Below are 25249 nucleotides of genomic sequence, written 5' to 3'. Positions count from 1 at the left end.
GACATAATATGTAATTGTGTGCAATATAAAAAAAGCTTTGACCTTAAAATTACTTAAGTGTATTGTCCTACTTTAAAAGAAAACTTATTTTCTCTGTGCTGTATTCTCTTAAGATTTTAGTACATATCACCTGTGTTAAATTACTTGTGAAAACTATCACAGTACATGTGTACTAGTAAAGAATTAGAACCATTCATTTGCTGATTGTCTAGATCTTTTCTTTGTTTTAACTGATACTACTCTGCATGTACGAGTTCAAGGATAGTATTTTCTGTGATAGTGTAAAGGTGAAGTGCTAGTTACCAACAGTAACATAGTGATATATGTAACAGTAATAAAATGCTATTTGAATCAAAGAAAGTTGCTGTTTGTTTTTAAACAATCTGAAAAGGTATTCTGAATTGGAACTTGGTAATTCTCGAAAATAAATTCCCGTTGCTATGCTTAGAACTACACTGTACATTTATTTGTGGCTTATAACTCAACTTTATTAAAAAATAAAACCTTAGGATGAAAACGTATTTGTAATTGATGTCAACAATATCTTATTTTCGACCTTTTGTCTACAATTACTAAAAAGCCCTTTTTCACTTTGCAAACGAATAGTCCATAGCAGGATGATATAAAATGTGACAGACCAGGCCCCAGAATCAGGAAGTAGTTTTAAGACGAGACAAAATTTCAGTCATTTGTAAGATGATTTTTTATAGACTGTCGGACACAATTTCAAATTTATTTTTTCTGTACTATTACATGCATATTTAAATCAATTTACATCTGATTTGAGTCTAAAACTGATTCAAGATCCTAGGGTTAGATCAGGATTCAAACTTGGTCCCTCTTATTCTATATCAGTTTGTTAGATACTCCGATAGTTCACAAACTTGCCTGCCCTCCGCACACAGTACTGTGTAACAAGAGAGGAGAAAAATGCAGTGGACCAGACCAGGATTTTAACCTGGGCCCCCTGAATCTCCAGTCAGGTGCTTAATAACAGTCATCTGGCCACCGGCCATCGAACCCGTCTGACCGCCATAACTGAATGAGTAATTATGTTCATGTATGTCACCTGCATTCTTTGTTGCAAAGGATAATAAAACTCATGATTTATTTCTTTATTCCATTGGATGATATACCTTGCCATTTTAATTAACCAAAGCCGTTTCATCATTAACAATAGGCTCATGGGTCTTAATGATCACACAAGTCACGTTTCCCTTCCCTGGTTTAGTGAACCAAAAGTTATTGATTTTTTTTTCCCATAACAATAAATGTTAACTGTATTTGAACACTCCGAGGTGAACTGTTCAACTCTGCAACAGGAAAGAAGACAATGTATGGCTGGACTGGGAATCGAACCCGGGACCCCTGATCACTTGTCAGGTGCTCTACCGACTGAGCTACCCAGGCTGATATCCATGGCCCAAACCATTACATTCCTCCCTCCCTAAATTGTCTTCGCCCTGGAAGACACAACCCAAGTTCTTATTGCTCCTGGCAGGACTTTCACCTGCAAGTCCAGAGGTGGTCAATAACACCAAATCCGTAACAGGAAAGGAGAAAATGTATGGCTGGGACAGAAATCGAACCCGGGACACCTGCATCACTAGTCAGGTGCTCTACCGACTGAGCTACCCAGGCTGATATCCACAGGCCAAAATACATGTAATAACATAAAACAATTGTTCTTTCATTCTTTATCACATTCACTATTCATAACATTTCAATAATTTATCAATTCAAATCACAATACATTTCAACTTTACATAAAAATCATATTCCTTATAATCACAATCATATCAGTCTCCTTTTTAACAATAAATGGCATTTTCCTTTCCATCTCCAGGTGTGGTCTACGGGTTCTAGTGTTTTTTACCTATGAAGAAATAAAATATGCAATATAGAACTTGGGAGAGAAAATTCATCTGACATAAAACCTTTGGTCTTTTTTTTATGTCAAACACTTTCATTTTAAATTTAGAAATAGCTAGTTTTATATAAATACATCATGTATCTGAGCTCGCTTGGAACCAAGAAGAAAAGAGATATACTCTGAATTCAAGTAATATCAGAAGGATAGACAAAAGAAAGGTTAGATTTATGGATCACGTATGCCTGCACAGCAGGACTCCAATCATTTTTGCATTATCAAAATTATAAATCTGTTGGAACTGATCAATCTATGTTATATTGTCCATGTATATAAATGTAACTTTACTCTTATACCAGTACTCTATTAACAGTAGCTTGTTTCCTAACAGAAAAGTCCTAAAAATTTAACCTAACAACAGCAATAATGAGAAAATCAAGTAAGGTGCACACATTTGAATATATTGCCAAAAAAAAATGAAAAACAATTTACCATGTGGCATGTCGTTATGTTTTGAACTTTTGTTTAGCATACCACAGGGATTTTTTCAACTGATGGCGAGTGAGCGTTTTTCCAGTACGTTTGCGAATTTGTTCAATTTTTTCCTTTTCTACATCAGACAATGCTTTTGGTTTGCTGCTTGTCTTTTTCACATTTTTTGCCTGGCCTTTATTTTTAGTTAATAGTTTTGCAGAATTTTCTTTTGATACAGTTTTTTTCCCTTTCTTTGCAGAGTTTCTGTTTTTCACATTTTTTCCTCCATTCTTTCCATTTTTTACTAGATTGTTGCCTTTGTCACTTTTATCTTGTTTTCCACTTTCTATAGGTTTTTCATAAAGCCCACCAACAGCATGAACACTAGCACCTTTTGATTTAAACACATCTATAATCGAGGGGAGCTTAGTTTTCATATCTTGTTCCAATATCTTCCTCTTCTTTTCCCGAGAAAGGAAAGATTTATCCTTTTTCAATGTATTTTGAACTGTCCTTTTCTCATTTAATCTTTTTACAGTCCTAGCTGATGGAGAGGCTTTTCTATCAAATGGAACTTTTTTCCTGCCAGAACTGTTTCTTGTCATTTTGTTTTCTCCAACAGATTTTAGCAAATCAAGCTGTCTATTTGGCAATGTTTTCCTTGCATTTCTTGCGGGTGCCATAGTCTGTTTGGACTCTTCTGTAAATGTCTTACTTTTCTGTGTTTTTTTCACTGAGAGTTTTGCTGTAGGTTTTTCAGCTAAAGATTTTACCATCTTCTTTTTAGTTTTGTTCACTGAAGTCCTTTTCACCTTACTGCCTGCCTTCAACTTTTCAGTATAGTTAGGCATGAAAGTCTTCATGTAGCTTTCCTTCAGTATCTCTACAGAACTGTCTTCCACCTCGTGAACTCGCTCAAAGTTTCCCTCAGAATCAAACACCACTCGCTTTGCCCGACCATCAGTTGTCCCACTTTTACCCAACTCACCTTGTTTAGACTTCTTTTTCTTTGACTTGGGCCCCTCTTCCTCATCAGCATTTTCTAGCTGTCTTTTAACTGGCACTTTTTCTATTGTCTCTACCCTTTCCTCTGTCAATTTTTGTTTTCCTCTCTTCTTTACTTTTTCCTTTTTGCTCTCCTTTGCACATTCATTGTCCCCAGATATTACATTCTCTTCTGAAGGAACTGTAATCTCCCTTTCTTTCTTCTTGGACTTTCTTGATTTTTTCACACACTCACTACTGTCATCTTTAATCTCATTGGATTCAACAATTTCAACAGATTTCTCCTCTGCTGAAACACTTTCTTCTTTCCCTTTCCTTTTTGACTTCTTTGATTTTTTCACAAATTTTTTACTGTCATCTATATTACTGTCATCAAACATTGAGCCAGATTCAACTGCTTCTACACTCTTACTTTTCTTTGCTTTCTTGACTTTTGAACCTGATTCATTATCTCCCAGTGAGAACATGACATGCTCGTCTTCTGTTCTCTCACATGCCTTCTCTTCACTACTTTCAGGGTCAGCTTTCCTTTTCTTTTTCTTCTTCTTTTCTTTTTCTAAAGTTGATCCATTTTCACCTGAGTCTTGCTCATTAACAGTCTCTAACTCCTTCTGTTGATTTCCTCCCTTTTTTGCAGCCATTTTCTTGGCAAAGTATTCCTGTAAACTATCAGTGCTATTGAAGGTGACAACAGATACAGGGTCCTCCTGGTAAAGACAAAATAGAAGTTGTCTTATTTCTTTAAAACATATGGCAGATTTCCAAAAAAAAAAATAATTGGAAAAAATACTTCATTAACTAATAAATCAAAATAATTTTGAGATATCCCACTTTTTGAAAATGTTGAACTAAAATTTTAAACGCAGCTTTTTTTGTGTGTGTGTGTTTTTTCCCCGTTTTTGTTTGTGTGTGTGTGTGTGTATATGTTTTTTTTTGGGGGGGGGGGGGTTATTTTTATTTGGGTGTGGAACTTCTTTTCTTTCTTGGTGTTTGATTGCAATCAATTTGTAAATTTAACGTCACAAAAATATTTGGTTAGAACATTCTCTGATTTTTTTCAGAGGGAAAGAAGACACTTTAAAATAACAGCCAATACCCCCAAAAAATGGAAACCCAAAGAATTTTTTCTTAATATTTGTATTAGACACACTTAGAAGCAGCAACAAGCCACAGAATGAATTTATTTGACTGACCTTGGGTTTATCTTCAGTTATATCATCCTCTTTCACCATCTCCTTGGTTTTCTTGTTGCTACGGACGCCAAAAATGGAGTCTAAATCTGAGGCTGATCTTCGGGACAGATCCTTCCCCTGAACAAACTTCTGGTAGCTGTTAAAAAAATTTTCCATTCATGAAGTGAAATACTTGAAGCTTTAAAAATATACCATGTGTTTCGGACAAATCCTTGCAAGTCAAAATTTTGATTATTTTGTTTGCTCAATTAAAGCAATATCTTAAATAGAAAGTCCAACTGATAACTTTAAAATCATGATTGATAGATAATTACAGAAATAATAATTATATTGAGAGTATATAACACTGAAATGAAAATCAAATGACTAGTTTTGATTTGCAAAATGGGCCAGGGGATCTCAGAAAAAAATCTTTTCTTTTTACATGTATCGATCGAAAGATTTACACATCAAAATGAACCATGCATACAATATTGTGCCGGAAGTGTTTCTGTAACAGATTTAAAGTAGCAATTTCATTTGTACAAGGATAAATATATTACTGACTGCACACGACTCCTGGACTTCTTAGACGTAGACTCTATGCTGGATACAGAGGCTGGCTCCCCTGTGCTTCCTTCGTTTAAGTTGGCCAAGATGGCATTGAAGTCATCCTGATGTGCTATCCAGTTATCACTGTGATTGTGTTTGTATCCTACACCTAATGATCAACAGAACAGGTAAAACATTAACTACAGGTGAACAGGTCAAGATTCTGTTTACTTTGTTACCATTTCTAAAAATATTGTGGCAAACTAAACCCCCTTTCTTATGTGTTGAAATAAATGCAGAACTTCAGTTATCAACGTACATGTACTGAGAGAATATGTACCAGGTGACATTTTTAATGACAAATTTGAAGGACCAGATTTTTTATTCTTTCCAATAATAAAAGCTAAGAAACAAAGGAGTCTAGCCAGGTGATATTGTACTGTCTCTTTATAACCAATCTAATTTAAATTAGACTTGTATTTTCGCTCCTCTACTGTATGCTTCAATACAAGACTGAAGCTTATCGTAGAGGAGCGAAAAATACAAGTCTAATTTTAAACTTTTAAATTTTATAAAGTACATTTGAAAGCCAATATGATCATGAATACACTGTTGTTAGTTTTTAATTCCATCATATGTGAATTCATAATTCGACAACTAGGACTCTCACACCACTTTTTAGGAATGGGACCGTGACCATCAAGATTGAGAAAATAGCGACTATTTGGAAAATTTTGTGATAACTACTATCCTTTAAAATCATGATGTATTGGGTTTCTGGCTTTTGTTATCAACTAATTTTTGTTTTGCAATACAGAGGATTACGAATAGCAAGTTTAGTTATTATATATCCAACTATATTTTCTTTAATTTTTGGGAGAAATGACTATTGGGAAAATTTTAAAACATTCAAAATTGGAAAAAAGGTACCTTTTTGGAATTGGGAATGGGGCCCTTTGGCCCAGTTAGAGACAATCGAGAGCCCTAGCTGACAACAGCCTTGAATTAGGGGATGACCATTTAATTCTGAAGGGGAAGGGGGGGGGTTGCTGGTAGATTTTGTTCTGCCCATAAAAATTTTGATAATAATTACATGTACTTTGTTTTACATAGGTAAGAAATTAAATAAAATAACCTGACTTTAACTGGTGCCCCCCCCCCCCTGGAGTTTTTTGAGTTTGGGCTGACAGTTTACTAGTCCAGTCAATTTAGCGAAAATATCATATGGGCTTAAGGTCAAACTAATTGCAACACGTCAAATTGTTCTGACATAAATAAATCTAACATGTACAAAATATTTGCAGTAAAAAAATCTAAGAAAATCTAAACAGCCAAAAGCGTTCTTTTTCAAATTTTGCATGATTTAATTAAACTATTGAGATTACTATAAAAAATCAAAGTACTGAAAGTACTGAAAGCCGGGCTTTAATATGTTCGAGTGTATTGTCTAATCCTAAATTAGTACATATTTGAAAATCTTTCTTTCTGACCATTGATATTTAACAGGTAGAGTTTGTATGATTATAAATAATAATAACCCATCTACCAATAATTAAAATTTACGGTCCAGAACCCAACGTTAAGACCCCAGGATAGGACTTGGTGATATTTTTAATGAAAATACATTAATACCTTTCTAAACATTAAGCTCACAATGGTTATGCATGGTGACAGTGCACTTTGAGTGGTTTTGCTGATTAATACAGACACATAGTATCGGAGGAGCTAGGGGTGTCACCATTTTTCAAACATAAACTTTTACAATGGACAATGTACATTGAAAGGTTGATTGACTCTTCGCAATCAAATTTAAATTAGAACTTTCATCTCACTCTTCGTAATATAAACCAGGTATTTATCACGAGCGACGAACAGATTTACTAAAAGCAAAATGGATAGTCTAATTTTAATTAGATTGTACCCATCATTTTATTGTAGCATATTAAAAGTACGGTAATTTGGTAATGAATTAATGAAATTCGAAATGTGAAAGTAAGTTGTAGCCCACCCCTACTCCTTCTCCAACGGAATAGGATTTTCGGGTTTGGACAATTCTCCTTTTTTCTGATAATGATACTACATGCCTGTATTAATCAGAAAAGAAATATTCTTTATTTTTGGTCCTCTAGGAAACCAGCTGCACGAAAATTATAATTATCTAATCTTTATGACATGAATATGAGTCTAGTTCTAGTTCCAGGTTCGGCCATAATGGTCATTGCCTGAGAAAATCATGATGTATTCAGGTCTTTATGGCTCGTACATAGATGGCTCTTCATTCTGAACAGGAAGTTTTGAAGCAAAGACTAACCAACTTTTTCTGAAAAATTATAATGTGTTGTACTTAGATAAAGACTAATGAACATTTTTATATGTTGTTTTCTTTTAATTATATATTAACATAAACGATTTTTATTTCCAAGCACCCTTGAGAGCTTGCATGTGTTTTAAGACCATTTTTTTTTTTGGAATGCGCGCGCACGCTCAATATACTGTAAAGCGCTTTGGGAGCACATGCGAGATGAATCCAAGGTGAGAAGTCTCGAACAAAATTTTCACATTCAAAACATACCATTGACTTTTCACTAAAAATTTGATCTGAATTTGTAAGCATAAAAATTTTCCACGCTAAATTGATTGTTAAATGGGTATAAATAATTTATATATTATACATAAACATATTCACATGAAATTTCTATCTTAAAGTTTACATTTTTATTTATTTATATTCAATGCTTCACAGAATATAAATCTTTATCCCAGTCATTTAAATTGATACTATTAAATTAAAATATTCACCAAATGGAATCGCATTGTTTATTTCATATTATGAAAGAAAACAAATAGTTTTGAACTTCATTTACATCACCTTTACACAAAATTCTTAGTTGCCCGCGTGGCGCAGTGGTAAGAGCGTCTGCTCTAGAGTCGCGAAGTAAGGAGTTAATCCTTACGTCACGGGTTCGAATCCCACTGTGGGACGTGAAGACCGGTCCTTCCGTTGAGACCGTATAAACCGAGGGCCCGTGTCGCAATAGGTGCTTGCACGAAAAAGATCCCTCACTGCTCAATGGCCGTAAGTGCTGAGTATAGGACAAAATTTGGAGCTCTCCACCAGCAAGTGGTAGTGTCTCCATATGAGTGAAAAAATTCTCGAGAGGTACGTTAAACAACATACAAACAAACAAATACAAGATCTTAACCATCATAAGGATTTTTGTTCGAAATTATTTATTAGAAAGGAGAAAGTTATTTTAATTGCATTCAGGGTTATCGAAGTAATACCGTATTTTCAAACCCTTTTCTTTAAACGCATTCAAATTTTTACTTTTTTATTTGAGTAGTAATATATTGAAAACATTACAGCATTACCAGTATTACAACTGTAAGATTAATCTTCATGAATATATACATACATAGGCTAAATAAAATTTGTTTGTTTCCGGTTATACCCGACTGACCTCCTACACATTTTTTTTCAGAAAATTACGAGTATCCGTAACTGTTTCTTTGTTTTACGAATTCGTAATGGCGGCGCACTTGTTTGCTGCAAGTAGTCGGTGTTCGCTGTTATTTTATGCCGTTAATATAATCATAAAATCATCATCTTTTTGCAATTATTTTGAAAGGAAAAATTTAATAAATTGTCTCCTGTTAAGCCGTTTTCACAAGATCAAGCCTGAAAATATCAGCAGGAATTAACACGGTATCGTACCAAATTACATCTGATAAATGACCACCGATGTTTTTAAAATTCATTATTACATTAAATTTCTTGCCATTCAAGACACCTTAATGCTATACTGATCTTAAAAAAAAACAATTACAGATATCACGACATTGTCAGTGGGCTTACTGTTTATACATGCATCACGGACGTAAATAAATATAGGTCAGACTAATTATACTATAATATCAGTAAACGAACAAAAAATGTCATACAATTTTTTTTAATTCTACCAATAACATATGGCTAGTGAAGTGAATATATAAGTCATTTGTTTTATTTAATGTCACTAATTTAAACATTTAAGGTAACTGATTTTAACTTTTAAGAAAACAATTAATTTTTTACAAAAAATGTTTGTCTGTCAATTGCCAAACTTTTTTTAAAAAAGAATGTTGAACCATATGGTTTGCTGATTTTTCTTTAGATAGATTTGAATTAGAATTTAATTTTAAAACAAATCAAATTCATATTGGTTTAATATTTATGTAATTCATAGTTAAAGTTTTAGAGATATTCTTAAAGTTTCAAACAAACACTACTTTTATCGCCGACTAGATACACCAGATACACCATGTACAATTGTCAGGCGACCTAATTCAGGCATAACGCACATTAATTAATTCTTTAAACTCCAATTTACTTATCTATTTATTTGCTGAAAGACAAAACAGAGAATATAACCACTCACTTAACATCGACGAAAACGATACGAAATATAGGCAACCTGTCGAAAAGCCCGCGCTTATTGAAAATAGTTCGCTTACAATATGCATTCAGTAGCGTATGTGCACAAATTGTTATATCACGATAATAATAAAGTAAATATCTAATTCCTCTTTCAATTTAATTCTCAAACAAAATTATTGATCAATTAACAATTCCGTAGATTGAGATGTAAAAAAATTTGTTTAAGTATCATCTTTTAATGTGACTATTTTGTTTATCGGAAGCGTCTGCTTTGACGCTGTTAGGCTTTTTGTTTACTTTTCTGAACATGCTATTTATAGTAAGGCAGTCGATCACGATGCCTACAGCCAGGACTTTGCTTTCAGCAAAGCCCGGCTAAAAAGGGGCATAACTCTGTATATTCATCCAATGTTTTGTTGAAGTAATCAAGAGAAAATTCCTGTTTTTCATGAAAGCATAATCTGATTGTAGACTATGATGTGTAAGTTAGAGCAATCATGAGTTAAAACTGCTATTAAATTCCATCATATGTGAATTTATATTTGGGCAATAGCTGACTAAGCCACGAGTTAGCTCACACAAAAAGTCAGCAAATAATTATACAGGAATATCATTTAATTCCGAGGGGGCCTGGCAGATTTGGGAAATATATATTCTGTCCTTAAAAATAAATAACCTGGCCTTGACTGATGCACCTGCTCCCCCCAAAATAGTTTTTAAGTTTGGGCTATCCACCATCCCCTTCTGGGCCGGAGTTTTTGAGTTTGCAGGTTACCATGTATCCCCTTTTTTGCTTGTGAAACTTTTTAAGTGAAGAAAATAAGTAACTTGTCTCTGGTCATCTTGGACATAAATAAGTTGCCCTGTGAAGGCATGAAAATAAATAATCTGACTCAACTAAATTAGCAAGCCCCCTCCCCACCCTCAAAATCAAAAAGACATTCCTCAAGTACTAAAATACCAGTTCTGCTCATGCAGATAAAAAACACAAACTTTACGTTTCAAGGTAAGATTAATTATGCTAAATCTAATAGTTGTTGTACTTACCTTTATTTCCAAATTTAAAATCTACTTTGACATGCTCTGGATTGCCATCTTCCTTTACCCCTAGTCCTTTTCCTTCAGTCCATCCATATTTCTTCATCAACTTCTGGCCAAATTTAGTATCATCTACAGTTGGACACAATACATGTATTAGTTTTCGTTTTAACAATATGAAAAAAAAAACTTTCAAACGTAAAACAATATCAGCCCTGTAGTGAAGGTATTAATAATATACAAATATTATCTGCATGATGTTGGTGGCAATGTTGATTATGTTAGCCCCCAAAGGATGAAATATTGCCCGACATGGATTTGAGGGCAATATTTCATCCCAAGGGGGCTAACATATTCAATGTTGCCCGAAAACATGGGCAATAATTGTTTTGTAATATGAAAAAAAAAACACAAATCCATAAAATAGCAATTTGATTTGAATTCATCAAAATTAAGCAGCTAATTTGTATTCAATGCATTACGTGCATGTTAATTAGATGCTGGCAAATCTTGCCATGATTGTATTACTTTGATTTTTATAATGATGTTATGTTTTTTGAGAGATATGATGGTATCATTACGTCACAATAAATCAATTTAAGAGACTATCAATACTTTTTGGATGAGCTAATATTAATTATGTTGACTGTTTCTCTACATATATAGTATATAGAAACTTAAGAGACATTTCTTCACTCAATATAACAATGTATTTGTTATGCCTTTACAAACTGGTTCCTATGTAAATCTATACCAAAAAAGTCTCACATTTCCAATACTGAGCAGTCATAAAAAAATCGATGTTTGACCACAGAGTGAGATATTGGACCTGTCAATGAGATACTGGACTGCTTACTCCATACTGTGGGTGGGATCAGCTATCTTTTAATTGCATTCGTTGGTGTTCAACAGTGACAGAATTTTACAGAGTTGACACAAGAGTTTTACAAAAAATAAATAAATAAATAAATAAAAGGTATTACAAAACATTTACTGACTGTGTTCTCTGCAAAATGTGTTTTGTCGAACCCAAGAACCAAACTGTTTGGTTCTTGGGTCCGACAAAATGCACATTGACCTCAAATTTTTATCAGGTCATCTTTTATAATGCTTGTCATTGCTTGACCAAAGTAAACAATTCAAATACCCAGTGATCATCATGTATGATTATGCTAATTAGCCATGTGCTTATCATGTCCATAGGTGGTGCTTCCGCACAGTTAATTAAAAGTATATATTTAGAAACCGCAAAAAGAGTATTAACAAAATGGCGGCTTTTATTGATGCCCATGTTTATTTCATTAATGTATAAATGTTTCCTTCGCATATTCAACTTTTTGTTATAGTGTAGGCGCTTCCTTCTCTAATCTTTGAAAATCATTTGTTTATGATGTAATCATGTAGCACGTGACCAACATATGACAAAAACAAAATGATCAGGGCTCTCACACCACTTTTTGGGACTGGGGCCAGGGCCGTTCAAATTGTGAAATTAATATCATTTTATAAAAATTGGGAAATCCAATATTCATTAAAAAAAAAAAAAAAATTTAATTTTGTTTTTCTAGATTTTGTCTTCAATTCTGGTTTTCAATAAACTGTTAAAGTTAAACAGAAAATATATGGATAGAATATTTATGGAAGTACATTGGCTTTGCTCATTACTAACTTTAAGTGTTGAAATTGTGGTTTATTTGTCTTTCTGACTAATCTGAGTGACAGTCGCTAGTCACATCCTCCTGAATTTCCTCAATCACATGGTCAACATGGTTTTCAGATCTGACTGGCCCACGTGGTGCTAGGCGCAGCTTACTGTTGTTTAAATAAAATGTCTATTTTTTAAAAAAAAATATTTTGCTACAGAAAATTGGGAATTATACACCTTTCTTTTGAGAAAAAAGGTACCTTTTTTGTATTGGGAACAGGGCCGTTCAACGGGCCCAATTATAGAGAATCAAGAGCCCTGATAATGCACGACTACTGGGCACGCACGACTACAGGACCCTCGACCATATATCCTTGCATGCCATATTTTGACAGTCTATCAAGATGTGTCAATTTTATATATCAAATAATTAAAACAATTATCCACAAAAATAAGTTGTTCCTAAAATACTTCATTCAAAGGGTACTATTTTCTGTATCGCGATATGTGATGCATTTAAATAGTGACATATAAACAACGGGGGCTGCCATACTGAGTCCTAATTTTGATGGTTATGTCATCGATCGATATGCAAGGCCAAACAAAACAAATTTTTAGTATCTATAGATATAAATATTGTTAAATTTGTTGCAATTTAATCTGAAATTAATTCAAACAAAGGTAGAACTAGAAATCTGACCAGTCAGCAAGGGCCCCGCCGAGGGGTAGAAATATAAGGGTGCAGATTAGGAGATGAGAATTTTACTTGATTACAAAAATTTAAAAATATATAAAGAAGAATAAGCAAAAGCAATTTAACTGCTAAATATCCACCAACCTGTAAATAGTTTCCTTGTATTTACATAAGGCAGTAAAAAATATCATATCCATAATAACTCAATTAAATGTATATTTAAAGAAGAATGAAGCATGTGTTTTCTAAAATGCCAGCCTTCAGTGAATGCAAATATTACCCAGGCTTGACCTTAACTTCAAAACAAACATCAGTTGCAGACAAAGGTGTTAATTAATCTTAAAGTGACAGAAACATAACCCTCTAAAATTTTTCTGCTGCGATCACCAAGATAATCAATCCCAGGGGATTATTTATACTGCTATCTCAACCTTTTCTTCTAAGTTTACAATAAGAGCTTTTTCAGCAATGATAGAATGTGGTTATTATCTGATTACCTGTTAAAATAAATAGTATCTTGAATTTACATAAGGCAGAAAAAAGAAAGAAAAAAGAAAGATAAGGAAAAAAAATAATAAAATAATTATAAAAAAAATATCTTTATCTATATCTTGGTTTTAGAATTCAATAAAATCATAAATAACTCATTGTGTATTTTACCAAAATAAAGTATGAACATTATTTAAATCCACATATCAGAGAATGTAAACATCATTCAGAATTGACCTTAACTTCTAAACAAACTTCATTTGCAGACAGAGGTGTTAATTAATCTCAATGTGACAGATAAAGATAAATGCTTTGGATTTTCTTCAAGAGGAAAGTTAATTAATCCCAAGAGACTCATTGCAGCCTTTCACAGTTTATAATAGGAACATTCTCAACAGTTATCTCTCTTTGCCCATTCACTCTTCTATAAAGTAAAGGAATCTACCCCACCACCCCAGCTCCAAACTGGATGACACAGAGAACCAAACTTAGCATCAAAATATGTCTTACTGCCTATTCAACCAACATACCAAATTTGAACTTAACTGGTCAACCCTAAAAAAAGTTATTAGAAAAAAACAGAAAATTTGTGGACGGAAGAATGACAGACGGACAGACAGACAGACAGACAGAGTGATTACTATAGGGCACCCGCAAATCCTTGCGGGGCCCTAATTAACATCTGATTGGCTAAATGTCATTCTTAAATATATATTGCACATTGTTCTGCCTTGCTGCTCCAAAAACTGAATATGCCTATTTGTCATTTTGTATTAAGAAGTAGACATAGGGAGGGCAGTTGGTTAATAGTGTCTGTATTTAGATAACTCCTTTATATTTCTTAAGATAACAAATGCAAGCATTCAAATTATGTCATTATTTTCTCTTTTGGATCTTGACAAATTCTTGGTTTTAAAATATAAAAAAAATCATTTGCATTAAACTCATACTAAAATTGTCTTGGTCTCTTTTTTTCCAAACATGATTGTGTAATCTTCAGTCTATGCAGATGACATTTTGTCAAATTATGCATTGCAAGCTTTTCCTGGTAATATGAGTGAGTTAACATAAATCAGACACTTACAGGTATAACGTAAATTTTAATTGCATGTGGGTGATTAGATAGAATGTTCTATCGTTAAAATGATATTATCTTATGGACCCAGTTTAACAATAGAATTTGTTCCGTGTATTGGCAATGTACCAAAATAAACACGGGCAATAACTCAAACTCCGTGCATTTTCTATGAACAATCCCGAGATTTTTGAATGTCAGCATGGCGTGTAAATTTAAAGTGAGGAAAAAACGTTGAGAATACGAGTTGAATTTTCATATATATGTGGATTATTTTTTAGGTTAAAAGGTATATACAATCTTAAAAAGGTTTGTTATGATTAATTTCGTTGTTATTTTCAGTGCAACTCCTTTTCTATTCTTCAAAATCATTTCGGAGCGGATCCGCTGCGATTTGCTACATTGCAAGTATATGGGACGTATTCTAACTGTGGTGAGAGCTTGTCCCGAGACACAGTTAGATTATTCTAACTAGTGGGTGATGCGATTCAAGTCTTCCGTAGTACGTTTTGTTTACATAGATGAGTCTATTCTTGTGAGATCGAAGCCCTTCGAAGGAGATATAAACAAAATAAAGAAACCGTCGAAATTCGGACCCTGTCGAATTTAGGACCTTTGACCATTGTGTATACCTTGACTTATATCCTATATGCATCCCAAGATATAAATTTAGAGAAAATGTAAAGACAACCATTAATCTAACAAATGAAACAACTTTTATCTGTCACATCAGCATCTACATTAGACATTACAATCCAAAACCCGAATTTCCTCTTAACAGAATCTTACATATCATTAGTGTAATTAAGTTTTTTTCAATTAAGAATTGCAAAGTTCATGGAAATTGCATTATAATTTTACTGAAATACAACTTTACCATTACTCCAGGCATTTCCGTTTGGATTTATTGAAATTTTTCGTTTAAATCGAGGTTCTGCCAGCATAGCCATGTGGAACTGTTTCCATTTGCGAATGAAAGGCCTTCGTTCATTTGATATAACTGTCCAATCAAAATAATGCACACAAATGAGTACTCTCCTCTGGCATTTAGGTTGATAAATATGAAAAAGTCTAGAAAAACAACGAAAAACTTGTACCATCTGCCCTCTAGTGGGAAAACCTTTTTAACCAATGAAATTAAACTTGAATGCAATAGCCAATCAGTTGGTTGTTGCTGTACACAATCTTCAAACTGCTAAATTTAAACCAAGTCAGGTAGAAAGGGAAGGGACGTGTGAGAAAAAAGAAACGGATCTCTATTAAGTTTGTATTTACTTTTGTTTCTATTTATTTATGTCAACATTCAAAACTTAGAAGAAAATGTCGAGTGCGTTAAGACGAGAAGAAATACGCAAGGAAGTGCCAGACATTGTCATTGATCCTGGGAGTGGAAAAAGATACCTGAAAGGCAGATTTCTGGGAAAGGTACAACTTAAATCTGATGCATTATATATATTAAACACATTTTATTAAAATTCATGTTTAAACTTCATATAAGAATACATTGCATTCATATTACAGAAATAGTAGAAGCAACTTCGTTTTCAAAACGTGTACAGGCATGTCACAGATTTAAATTGAAAATGGTGGACTATTTTTATAAACAGAACATTAATAATTATATAATTTGCTCACTGTTGTTTGATGTCATGAAAATGACAACAATAATTCAACAATTACATGGTATGTTATATTTGCCCCAATGTTATTTTTCATTTGATAATAATTTTTTTATGCAATGCACTTTCAACTTATAGCAATCTTTCATGAACAACACTGACCATGTTGACAGAAAAAATATTTCCAACTTTCCAACTAGGCCTAATTGCAATGGTCGTTTAATTTTTGTAATTTGATTGATAATTTTACTTTGTAACTTTGTATGAATGCATTGGTAGTAGTGATTGGAAAAAGGGGGGGGGGGTAATTTTATATATTGGAATTCTTTTTATTTATATTCAATTTTATTTAATTCAATTTCATTTTTAATTTTTTATTGAACTAATTTGGTTCCCCATTATGTCCTTGCCTGGATTTTTAAAATTTTTTTATAATGTGTTTTTTTTAGGACGGGGTTGGGGGGGGGGGTGTTTAAGGTGTAAAAGTTTTAGACATGAGAGGCTTGATTTTACTTTTATTTTATAAAGGGATCAGGTCCTACCATTTGTACTCGGTTATGACTATTATTCAATAATATAAAACCTAAGGAGCATTTCATTTTAAGGTTTATTAAGTGGGGGAGTTTTCTATTAAAAAATGATTCACAATGAAAATCAACTATTTTACTTTAGGGAGGTTTTGCAAAATGTTACGAGTTGACAGACACAGATACAAAAGAGATATTTGCTGGAAAGATTGTTCCAAAGTCCCTTCTAGTGAAACAGCATCAAAAAGACAAGGTACAGTGATTCTTTTGGAATATCTAATTGGGAACATATCAGAAATTCTTGTACAGATGTGTGAAATATTTATGCTCAGTTCTTTAAATGTTTTTAAATTATCACCATTGACACCATCATTGAACATGTTGAAAAGTTTATTTCACTGAATAATTATCAGATGACCCAAGAGATCAGTATTCATCGCAGTGTTTCCCACAAACATATCGTCAAATTTCACAGTTTCTTTGAGGACATGGACAATGTTTACATACTTCTGGAGCTGTGTCGTAGGCGGGTAAGTATTAATGGATGCCATTAACACCCTGACAGCCAACAATGTTTGAAAGGTGTTAAAATGTGACATTAATAAAGTACCTGAGGCTGCATTTGTCATTCATCTTTTGTTGTCTTCTAAAATATTATTTCCCGTTATAAGTGTCATATCAAATCAATTATATATATATAGAGAGAGAGATTTATATACATGTATATCTTTAAATATATATTTTAAATTTTTTTGAATGATGATATTAACAAATGATTTTCTTAACTTTGCATTGTTTAGAATTAGGCTAAATGAAATTATGGTTCTTGGGCCCTTGCTGGTCCATTTTAAGGTAGCCACATTGCAAATTTTTTTTTCATATTTTCAATTTTAAAAAAGGTGGTAATGCGGAGACCAATGCAGAAGAAAAAATTCTGTCCTCAATTTTTCATAGTTTTGCACTTGATAAATAACGAATTATAAAGGAAGAATTTTCCGGAATTAAAAAAAAGTCCCTCCCCCCTCCCCCCAGTTTAATTTATTGACAATAAAAAGGCCAAAAAAAACCCTCCCACCGTCATCTATTTTTAAGAAAATTGACCTGAGAACCATAGTTTCAATTTTACTTAACCTTAAATTCCTCACATTTCCTGCAATATTTTGAAATTGGTATTTAAGTTTAAAAACCTATTCCTATTTACATATACAAAGCATAAATTTCTATGATTTTTAGTACATGTATATATCAAAATTAAATAAATATAATTGTCAATCTTTGATATTTTCATTTGTATTAAAAAATGCAAAACTACAATTCTTGTAATAAAGCATAATGTCTTGTTATAAATATATAGTCCTTGATGGAACTGCACAAGAGAAGGAAGGCTGTAACAGAACCAGAGGCACGGTACTTTGTGCGACAGGTCATTCTCGCGTGTCAGTATCTACACAACTTCAAAGTCATTCACAGAGATCTGAAACTAGGAAATCTATTTATCAATGATGAAATGGAGGTCAAAATCGGAGACTTTGGATTGGCTACAAGAGTGGATTATGATGGAGAGAGGAAAAGGTCAGATGGCAAAGATGGTGTTTGATTATTATTTAGCCCATGCAAAATTAATTATCTTGGACTTGTCCACCTCTATTCAGATGGTGCTGCATGACTAATTGCATTGTGTTATTCTGAAAGAAATCTCATTTTGGACTCCCAAGTTTAGAAATTTTATACTTAGTCTCAAAAATCTTTAAAAAGCCAAATGGAAAGAACAAGCATTTGTTAATATGTTGTTTTTTTTTTTCTTTACAGAACATTATGTGGCACGCCAAATTACATTGCCCCCGAGGTCCTTGGAAAGAAGGGTCACAGTTACGAAGTGGATGTATGGTCACTCGGTTGTATACTGTGAGTAAAAGGCCCCAAGGTTATCAGTTTGTTTATAAAGCAAGAGCTACAAATAAATCTATATGTTGCATCCATTCTAAGCATTGATCGAACATATTTTATAATATAGTGTATAATGTATCATCAAAGAGCTGTTCATGGAAAATGAGTAATGTTATATTTAGTTTGATGCTTTGTGTTGTGGCAGGTATACTTTACTGGTGGGGAAACCTCCATTTGAAACCTCCTGTTTAAAGGATACCTACTTAAAAATCAAGAAAAATGAATATCACATTCCCTCCCGAGTCAGTCAGCCCGCCAAAAACTTAATTGCTAAACTACTCAAAGGTGACCCCACAGACAGACCAGGAATGGAAGCTCTGTTAGAGGACGAATTCTTTCACTCAGGTAATAGACACATGCCAAAAACAAAAAACAAAAAAATCTTAGAAATCTGTTTGAGATCACATGAAAGCATATTAAAATAAAGATCGTTGTATTTTTAGTTTTATAGTTAAAGGAAGAAATGTTTCTTTATAGGTTACCTTCCCCCTAGACTACCTACCAGTTGCCTGAGCATGGCTCCCAGATTTGATACACTAGCACGCTCAGAGGCATTATCAAGACGACCTCTACTAGAAATCAACAGAGCTGGTAAACAAAAAGAAAATTCAAAATTTATCTGTATCATAACATTCAGAAACTAAAAGGAAGAAAAAGAATTGAACTAAGTACCAGTTTTGATTTCTTTTTTTATTCTTGACTCAGATGGAAATTCACGGCCACAGACTGCCCCAACAGACATGAAAAAAGATGACAAGTATCCACAAGAATCTGAACAAGACGCTGATGAAGGACGAAGGAAAGGAAGTAAGCAGGAGAAGAATTTCGGAAATGATTTTGGAGATTAAATGTTTCAACAAGTACAAATAGAAAGATTAAAATCTGAAGTATTTTTTTATGTAAATTTGTTCTATGTGTTGTAGGTGATGAACCGGCAGACTATTATTTATCTGACCTATTTGCCGTCCTTTCGACTGTGATAGCATCGAAACCATCGGAAAAAATCCAAATACAAGAGGGTAATTCAACTAAGATTTTAAAAATTTTTGTTCAAAAATTGCCTTTTAAATATTTGCATTTACTAGCTTTACTATAAAATCAAAAATCAAAGTGGAAATACCAGAGAAGGGTTATTATGTTTCATGGAATGATCAGAATTTTCTGACTTTTATAGAGGAGGCAGAAGACCCTGCTTCTATTCCTATTTACTGGGTCAGTAAGTGGGTAGATTACTCGGACAAGTATGGCCTAGGCTATCAGCTGTGTGACAACAGTGTAGGAGTACTATTCAATGACTCAACACGCCTCATCCTTCTAGCCAACGGAGAGTAAGTGTTTTTGAAAAGTTATAGTGAAAGGGAAACTTTTAAAGCTGTTTGACATTATAATTTTTAAAAAATGGAAGGGGGAAGTTTATTTTTCTCTCTTTCTATAACAACAATTCTGCTTCTAAACAATAAGTGAAATTATAAACACAAATAATATTTTTGATAAATGGTAATGGTGTTGTTCAATTTAGGAATGTGCAGTATATAGAGAGAGATGGCACTGAGCATTACCACACCCTCAAAGTGTTCCCAGAAACCCTTACCAAAAAAGTTACTCTGCTAAAATACTTCAGAAACTACATGAATGAGCATCTACTCAAGGTAACCTTGTATTTCAAGAGATATTTCAAATTTAAGGTCATACGCAACATACATGTACATGTACTTTACAATGTAAATTTCCTACTGATAAAATTCCAAGATATTCTTAATTTAAATCATTGTACCATCAGATGTTCTTAGATTAAAAAAAATATATCATCAGATACGATGAATTTTTTTTTTTTTTTTTTTTTTTTTTTTTTTTTTTTATATTATTATTATTTTTTTTTTATAAAGAAAAATATAGTTTCAGCTGGTATTTCCTCAAAATTTGATTCAGAGGAGGTGTACAGCATTACCAAGCATAATAAAATTGCACAAAGGTCCTTCCATTATTGGAACTCATAAATTACACAAAGAATGAAAAAAATAAAATTCAAAACTATGTTGCATGTGTCCTTAAAAAATGATCATAAAATTATGAATTTCATTTTATATTATTTCCATTTCTTATTCAGTGATTCATTTTGATGTGCGTCCTGCGTAAATTACGCACAAATTTTGCTCAGGACGCATTATTTCAATAAATGTGCATCCCAATGGACGCAATAAATTTATAGAAGGACATGTACTATTTTAAATTATATCGGTATAATCTGATTCAAAACTTGACCGATTGCATCATATCCACGTGCTAAGCGATATGCATGAACGATTTTTAGCAGGTATAAGGTTGCCAACAACAGGTCAGATTTCACAACTGCAGTTAAAAGCAATTATCAGGAAATATTTGAAAGTTAGATAGCATAGTTCGATTATCACTGATTATGTCTATACTGTGGAACGTTTCTGAAACGAATACTATACCTTTGTATTTAAGCTGTAACCTGTATCATTGTTTTTTTTTTTTCTTTTCGGTTTTTCCTTACAAGCTAAGAAGTATAAAATTTAATCATTTTTATTTCTGACTATTTGTCATTTCTTCTTAAACTTTTTTTTTACTTCATTCTGCTTCTGTGCATTTTTATGACTGATACAATGTGTGAGATCGTATGTACGATCTAAAAATAGAACCAAAGTGCACAGTGGACAATATATTATTTTTATGACACAAAATCATGTACTCTTACTTGGACCATTGATAGTAAAAGTATAAATCATTCACAGCTACAATAAAACATTTGCACTTTTGTGCAATACCCTTTTTTATTTCACCAGAATTTCCTGTGTAACATCTAATATACGGTACCCTTGGATTTGGACGCATTGATTTTGGCACGGGACTCATTGTTGTCATTAAGAAGGGTCCTTTGGACCCATGATAACCATTTTCAAAATGAATCACTGCTTATTGATTCTCTGATTTCTCTTTGTTCGTACATTTGTTCAGACACTTTATTTTTCCTGCACAGGCTGGAGCCAACATGACACCCAGAGAGGGAGATGACATGACAAGATTGCCTTTCCTCAGGCACTGGTTTAGGACGAGGAGTGCCATTGTTTTGCACCTCAGTAATGGAACTTTACAAGTAAGTGTAAATCAAAGGTTGTTATATCTTTTATTTAGAAAAAAAATTGAATTTTATTCCTTCCATCTAATAAGGCTGCTCAATAAGTTTGGAGAAAGGGTCATTCTATTTTTAGGGTACACATACTTAATTAAATCTTCATTAAAAATAAGAGGGAGAAAATTGGTAACTTGCTGATTTCTTTCAGATCAATTTCTTCCAAGACCATACAAAGATTATTTTATGTCCACTAATGCAAGCAGTCACATACATCGATGAAAAGAGAGATTTTCATGTCTTTAAACTGAGTGGTATTGAAAAGTTTGGATGTACCCGAGAACTTGCCAGCAGACTCAGATATGCCAGGACGATGGTGGAACGCCTCATGACCTCTAAATCTGGGTCGGGTCGTATTAAGTCAGCTAATCCTTCAACATCCTAGTGTGTTGGTAGTTGTGTGGTGTGAAATTCATGACTTTGTAGTGCTGGAAAGGAGATAGGCACTCTACTGACATGGTGAGCCCCCAAGTGCCAAGATCAAGACAAAAAGTCTACTTGCCTAAAAAGTCCATTTTGAGGGAGTGGTTTGAATGTCATAGGTGCATGTAGGCCTAAACAACTTGAGAATGTTTTTGTAGAAGATATTGAAAATGTTAGTTGAAGAATTATGAATGTGATTACAGATCAAAAAAATTACTTTGTGTTTGTCTTTTACCGTCTCTATGGAAGATTTCACAATTTTTTATGTCCTAATTTTTTTTTTGGTCAGGTTTCATAGATTTCAATGACATAATTATAGCTCACTTCAGTCTTTGGTTCAACAGGTGACGTCATTTCAGTTTTGTTTTCCTTCTTTAGGAAATTGCTAGGATGTCAGAATGTCATATTAAAATAATCATGTAAGGAGAGATGGAGTTTTATGGAATCATGCATTAGTGGTCGTTGGGTTAGTGCTCAGTTGTCTCTCTTTGAATGTGATAAAGTACATGTACGCAAGAGCCTCATTGTACATCACACCCGTTTTTCGGTGCTTTGTTTTATTTGTTTTGTTGACACTGGTTTTTTCATGACTTGAAGATTGTTGGATTTTTTTTCTTTGTAATTAAAAAAAAAATAAGTAGTGTGAAAATAAAAATTTGATTTTATAATATTTTCACTATTGATATTCTATGCAAGCACTTGAAAAATTCTTTTAAAAAGAAAGTAAGGAAAGTTATGAGGTATTATGAAAAGAAAAATGTGTTCACATTGTAAATATTAGCTGTTCTATATGTATTAAAACTGATCGTATGCTATACAATGGATACTCAAGTATTCCATAATATATAAGGTAGAAACTAAATAGTTGTTATCCAGACATAAAAATCACTTAATTATCAAAGTATTTATTTTTGTGTTTTATTTTGATAAAAGCATATTTATGTTGACAGAGTGCTGGGAGCAATCATCCCTAAATTGGGGGATGGAATGGGTTACCCAAAATATACAATACACAGAATTATGGGATGGAGGGTAGTGTTATTTTTCGAAATTTCTGTTTTGCAGATGATTTCTATGTGGCTGATTTTTAGTGAATTTGCCAACAAGATAAAATATGGCATATTTTAAAACAGTAAATATTTTTTTAAGATACTTGAGAATTGTGACATTAAGATTTGTATAGTAAAATCATGTGAACATGAATATGTTGAATGTGCCATTTTATGTTTCAGCAGATTTAAGAACACCACCTGAGTGCATTGAATTGTATCGATTAATTTAATGACACTGGGATTTTTCTTTTTCTGGCACATCTAAGATAGATGTCTCTAGAGACTGTTTTTTGTACTTAGAAACTTTGTTATACTGTCTCTGTCTCCCCTTTCTGTCTATCTGTAAAATCACACTTATCAATAAAGAAATAAAACACTGCATCTGTAAGGTTTTTATGTTATTAATACAAATTCTGTCATTTTTAACTTCTATTATTCTATGAAAACGAGAGATCCACGGGCCTTGAGGATAATTGGTATCTAAGACACAAGCTACTGTAATTAAGGAGGAATGCCACACCAAATTTTTATCTCGTAGATCTTTGAGACATCCCAGATGATCCCTGTTAAGTTATGGTTTCAGCATTGAAAGTCCGATATTAGCTCTTAATTATTTTATAAAAACCTTTTTTCCATTTTCCGTTTTTTCATAGAAAATAAAAAAAAGTTTTATGCAAATTAGATGCTTTATGGTTTAAAATTTACTGTTAATAAATGCATAATATGAGTGTTCTATGTCTTAAAGATCAATTAAATGAAATTCTGATGTGGCATTCCTCCTTAAAGCTGAACACGATTCGTGAAAAGATTTTGTCTGCCATGTTTTATTCTGTTTTCATCTGTGTAGACGGACGTATGCTACATAGCTACTGTATTGTAAAACACTTCTTTGGCAGGAGAGAAAGTTACAAAGTTACAACACTTGCACAGGTCAGTGCAGTAAACAAACACGTAAACTGCAAATAAAATGTAAACAAAGTTAATGTTTACGAGATAACCGGCACGAACTCTTGTCGTCCATTCAACGCGAGTGCGTACCAGTGAGTAGTAACAAATCATCAATGCAAAGGGTATACCCCAGTACTGATATCGGAGATAGGAAAACTAATATGCCGTATGTCTATTTACTTGTGTCAACTAAATGGTATCTTCGCTATAGCTAAGGGTGACGATGGTAAAAAGAGGAGAGGAGCGGATCGTCACCCTTGGCTAGCGAAGATGTGGACCAAATGTCTTGCCATCGCTGAACTGGCAGCGAAGTTTTTAACGGTCTCAGGCCCAGGGGGACTGTTAATTAAAATGGTTGTGTCGCTGAGGGGAATGTTTTATTGTGGAAGTAGTAAGATAAAATGGTGGTAAATCATTGTTAGAAATATTTTGAGATGGCAGCTTAAACGGAGAAGTAAATCAAGACAGCGCACACTTTTTTCAATGGGTGTTAGACTAGCTTTCTAGGTCACCCGAGTTTACTCAGGTGACCTATTGCTATCTGTTTTCGTCCGTCGGCGTGCGTCGTCCGTCGTGCGTTAACATTTGAACATTTTCAGCTTCTTCTCTGGAACCACTGAACCAATTTCAACCAAATTTGACATATAGCATCTATGTGTGAAGGGGAGTAAAAATTGTGATATTCATGACCCCTTCCCCCTGGGGTCTGTATTCAACATCACAAATGAATACACAGATTTTCAACAACAATTGATTACAAAATTTCAATAATAGATAAAAGTTAAAAATATATGAAATTTAAAAAAAGACCCAGGCTTTCCAGAATTATTTTGTTCATAGATATAAACCATAAAATTTTCAGCTCTTTTAATGGATTTTTGATACAGTTTTCCTCTCGTTTTAACTTTTTTTTTTGAACTCAAGGACATTTTTTTTTATATAAAAACTTAATAAGCAATTATATAAACTATCCATTCCCCTGGTAGTTTAAAATGCAAATTTAGTGCGTTGCACGAGTACTTTACTTTAAAAACAATCAATAATTGAAATTGTAATAGTAATTTAAATGGATATTTGATGTTGTATACGTAGTTGGATATCGCACTCCTAATATTATAAATATTTAGGAAAAAACTCTCTTGTGAAAT

General features: G+C 33.1%; 2 protein-coding genes across 3 annotated transcripts; one reads left to right on the top strand and one right to left on the bottom strand.

Annotated features, from left to right (window-relative positions):
* Window positions 1–1696: 1696 nt before the first annotated feature.
* LOC133175982 (uncharacterized) lies at window positions 1697–15422 on the bottom strand. Of its 2 annotated transcripts, XM_061311143.1 has the most exons (6): window positions 15309–15422; window positions 10538–10660; window positions 5089–5242; window positions 4543–4678; window positions 2363–4056; window positions 1697–1876 (listed from the first exon to the last, which is right to left on the bottom strand). In XM_061311143.1, exons 1-5 carry the CDS (start codon window positions 15379–15381, stop codon window positions 2377–2379), a joined length of 2166 nt encoding a protein of 721 aa, XP_061167127.1. In that variant the 5' UTR covers window positions 15382–15422; the 3' UTR covers window positions 1697–1876; window positions 2363–2376. The 2 variants fall into 2 exon arrangements, with proteins under 2 accessions (XP_061167127.1, XP_061167128.1); XM_061311144.1 differs by lacking the exon at window positions 1697–1876 and having other exon boundaries at window positions 2358–4056.
* A 203-nt stretch (window positions 15423–15625) lies between these two features.
* On the top strand, window positions 15626–23541 carry LOC133175983 (serine/threonine-protein kinase PLK1-like). Its single transcript, XM_061311146.1, has 13 exons — window positions 15626–15856; window positions 16723–16830; window positions 16991–17107; window positions 17932–18149; window positions 18387–18482; window positions 18670–18869; window positions 19002–19115; window positions 19230–19331; window positions 19448–19543; window positions 19699–19852; window positions 20044–20173; window positions 21526–21642; window positions 21830–23541. Exons 1-13 carry the CDS (start codon window positions 15752–15754, stop codon window positions 22061–22063), a joined length of 1791 nt encoding a protein of 596 aa, XP_061167130.1. The 5' UTR covers window positions 15626–15751; the 3' UTR covers window positions 22064–23541.
* Window positions 23542–25249: the final 1708 nt, after the last annotated feature.

The sequence above is a fragment of the Saccostrea echinata genome, unplaced genomic scaffold (genome assembly GCF_033153115.1).
Source record: "Saccostrea echinata isolate AGI-Se365-2 ecotype Australia unplaced genomic scaffold, CSIRO_AGI_Sech_v1 ptg000064l, whole genome shotgun sequence".
NCBI lineage: Eukaryota > Metazoa > Mollusca > Bivalvia > Ostreida > Ostreidae > Saccostrea > Saccostrea echinata.
Note: the sequence above shows the minus strand (reverse complement) of the source record. Positions and strands in the feature narration are given on the sequence as shown.

What these genes read in the sequence shown, in the direction of transcription:
- LOC133175983 (XM_061311146.1), top strand. Translation starts at nt 15,752, where the DNA reads ATGTCGAGTGCGTTAAGACGAGAAGAAATACGCAAGGAAGTGCCAGAC. An exon ending in AACAGCATCAAAAAGACAAG is followed by an intron (nt 16,831 to 16,990) that starts GTACAGTGATTC and finishes AATAATTATCAG; the next exon opens with ATGACCCAAGAGATCAGTAT. An exon ending in GGACGAATTCTTTCACTCAG is followed by an intron (nt 18,870 to 19,001) that starts GTAATAGACACA and finishes GTTTCTTTATAG; the next exon opens with GTTACCTTCCCCCTAGACTA.
- LOC133175982 (XM_061311143.1), bottom strand. Translation starts at nt 15,381, where the DNA reads ATGGCTATGCTGGCAGAACCTCGATTTAAACGAAAAATTTCAATAAAT. An exon ending in AAGTCCAGGAGTCGTGTGCA is followed by an intron (nt 4,679 to 5,088) that starts GTCAGTAATATA and finishes TTTTTTTAACAG; the next exon opens with CTACCAGAAGTTTGTTCAGG. An exon ending in TAACTGAAGATAAACCCAAG is followed by an intron (nt 4,057 to 4,542) that starts GTCAGTCAAATA and finishes TGTCTTTACCAG; the next exon opens with GAGGACCCTGTATCTGTTGT.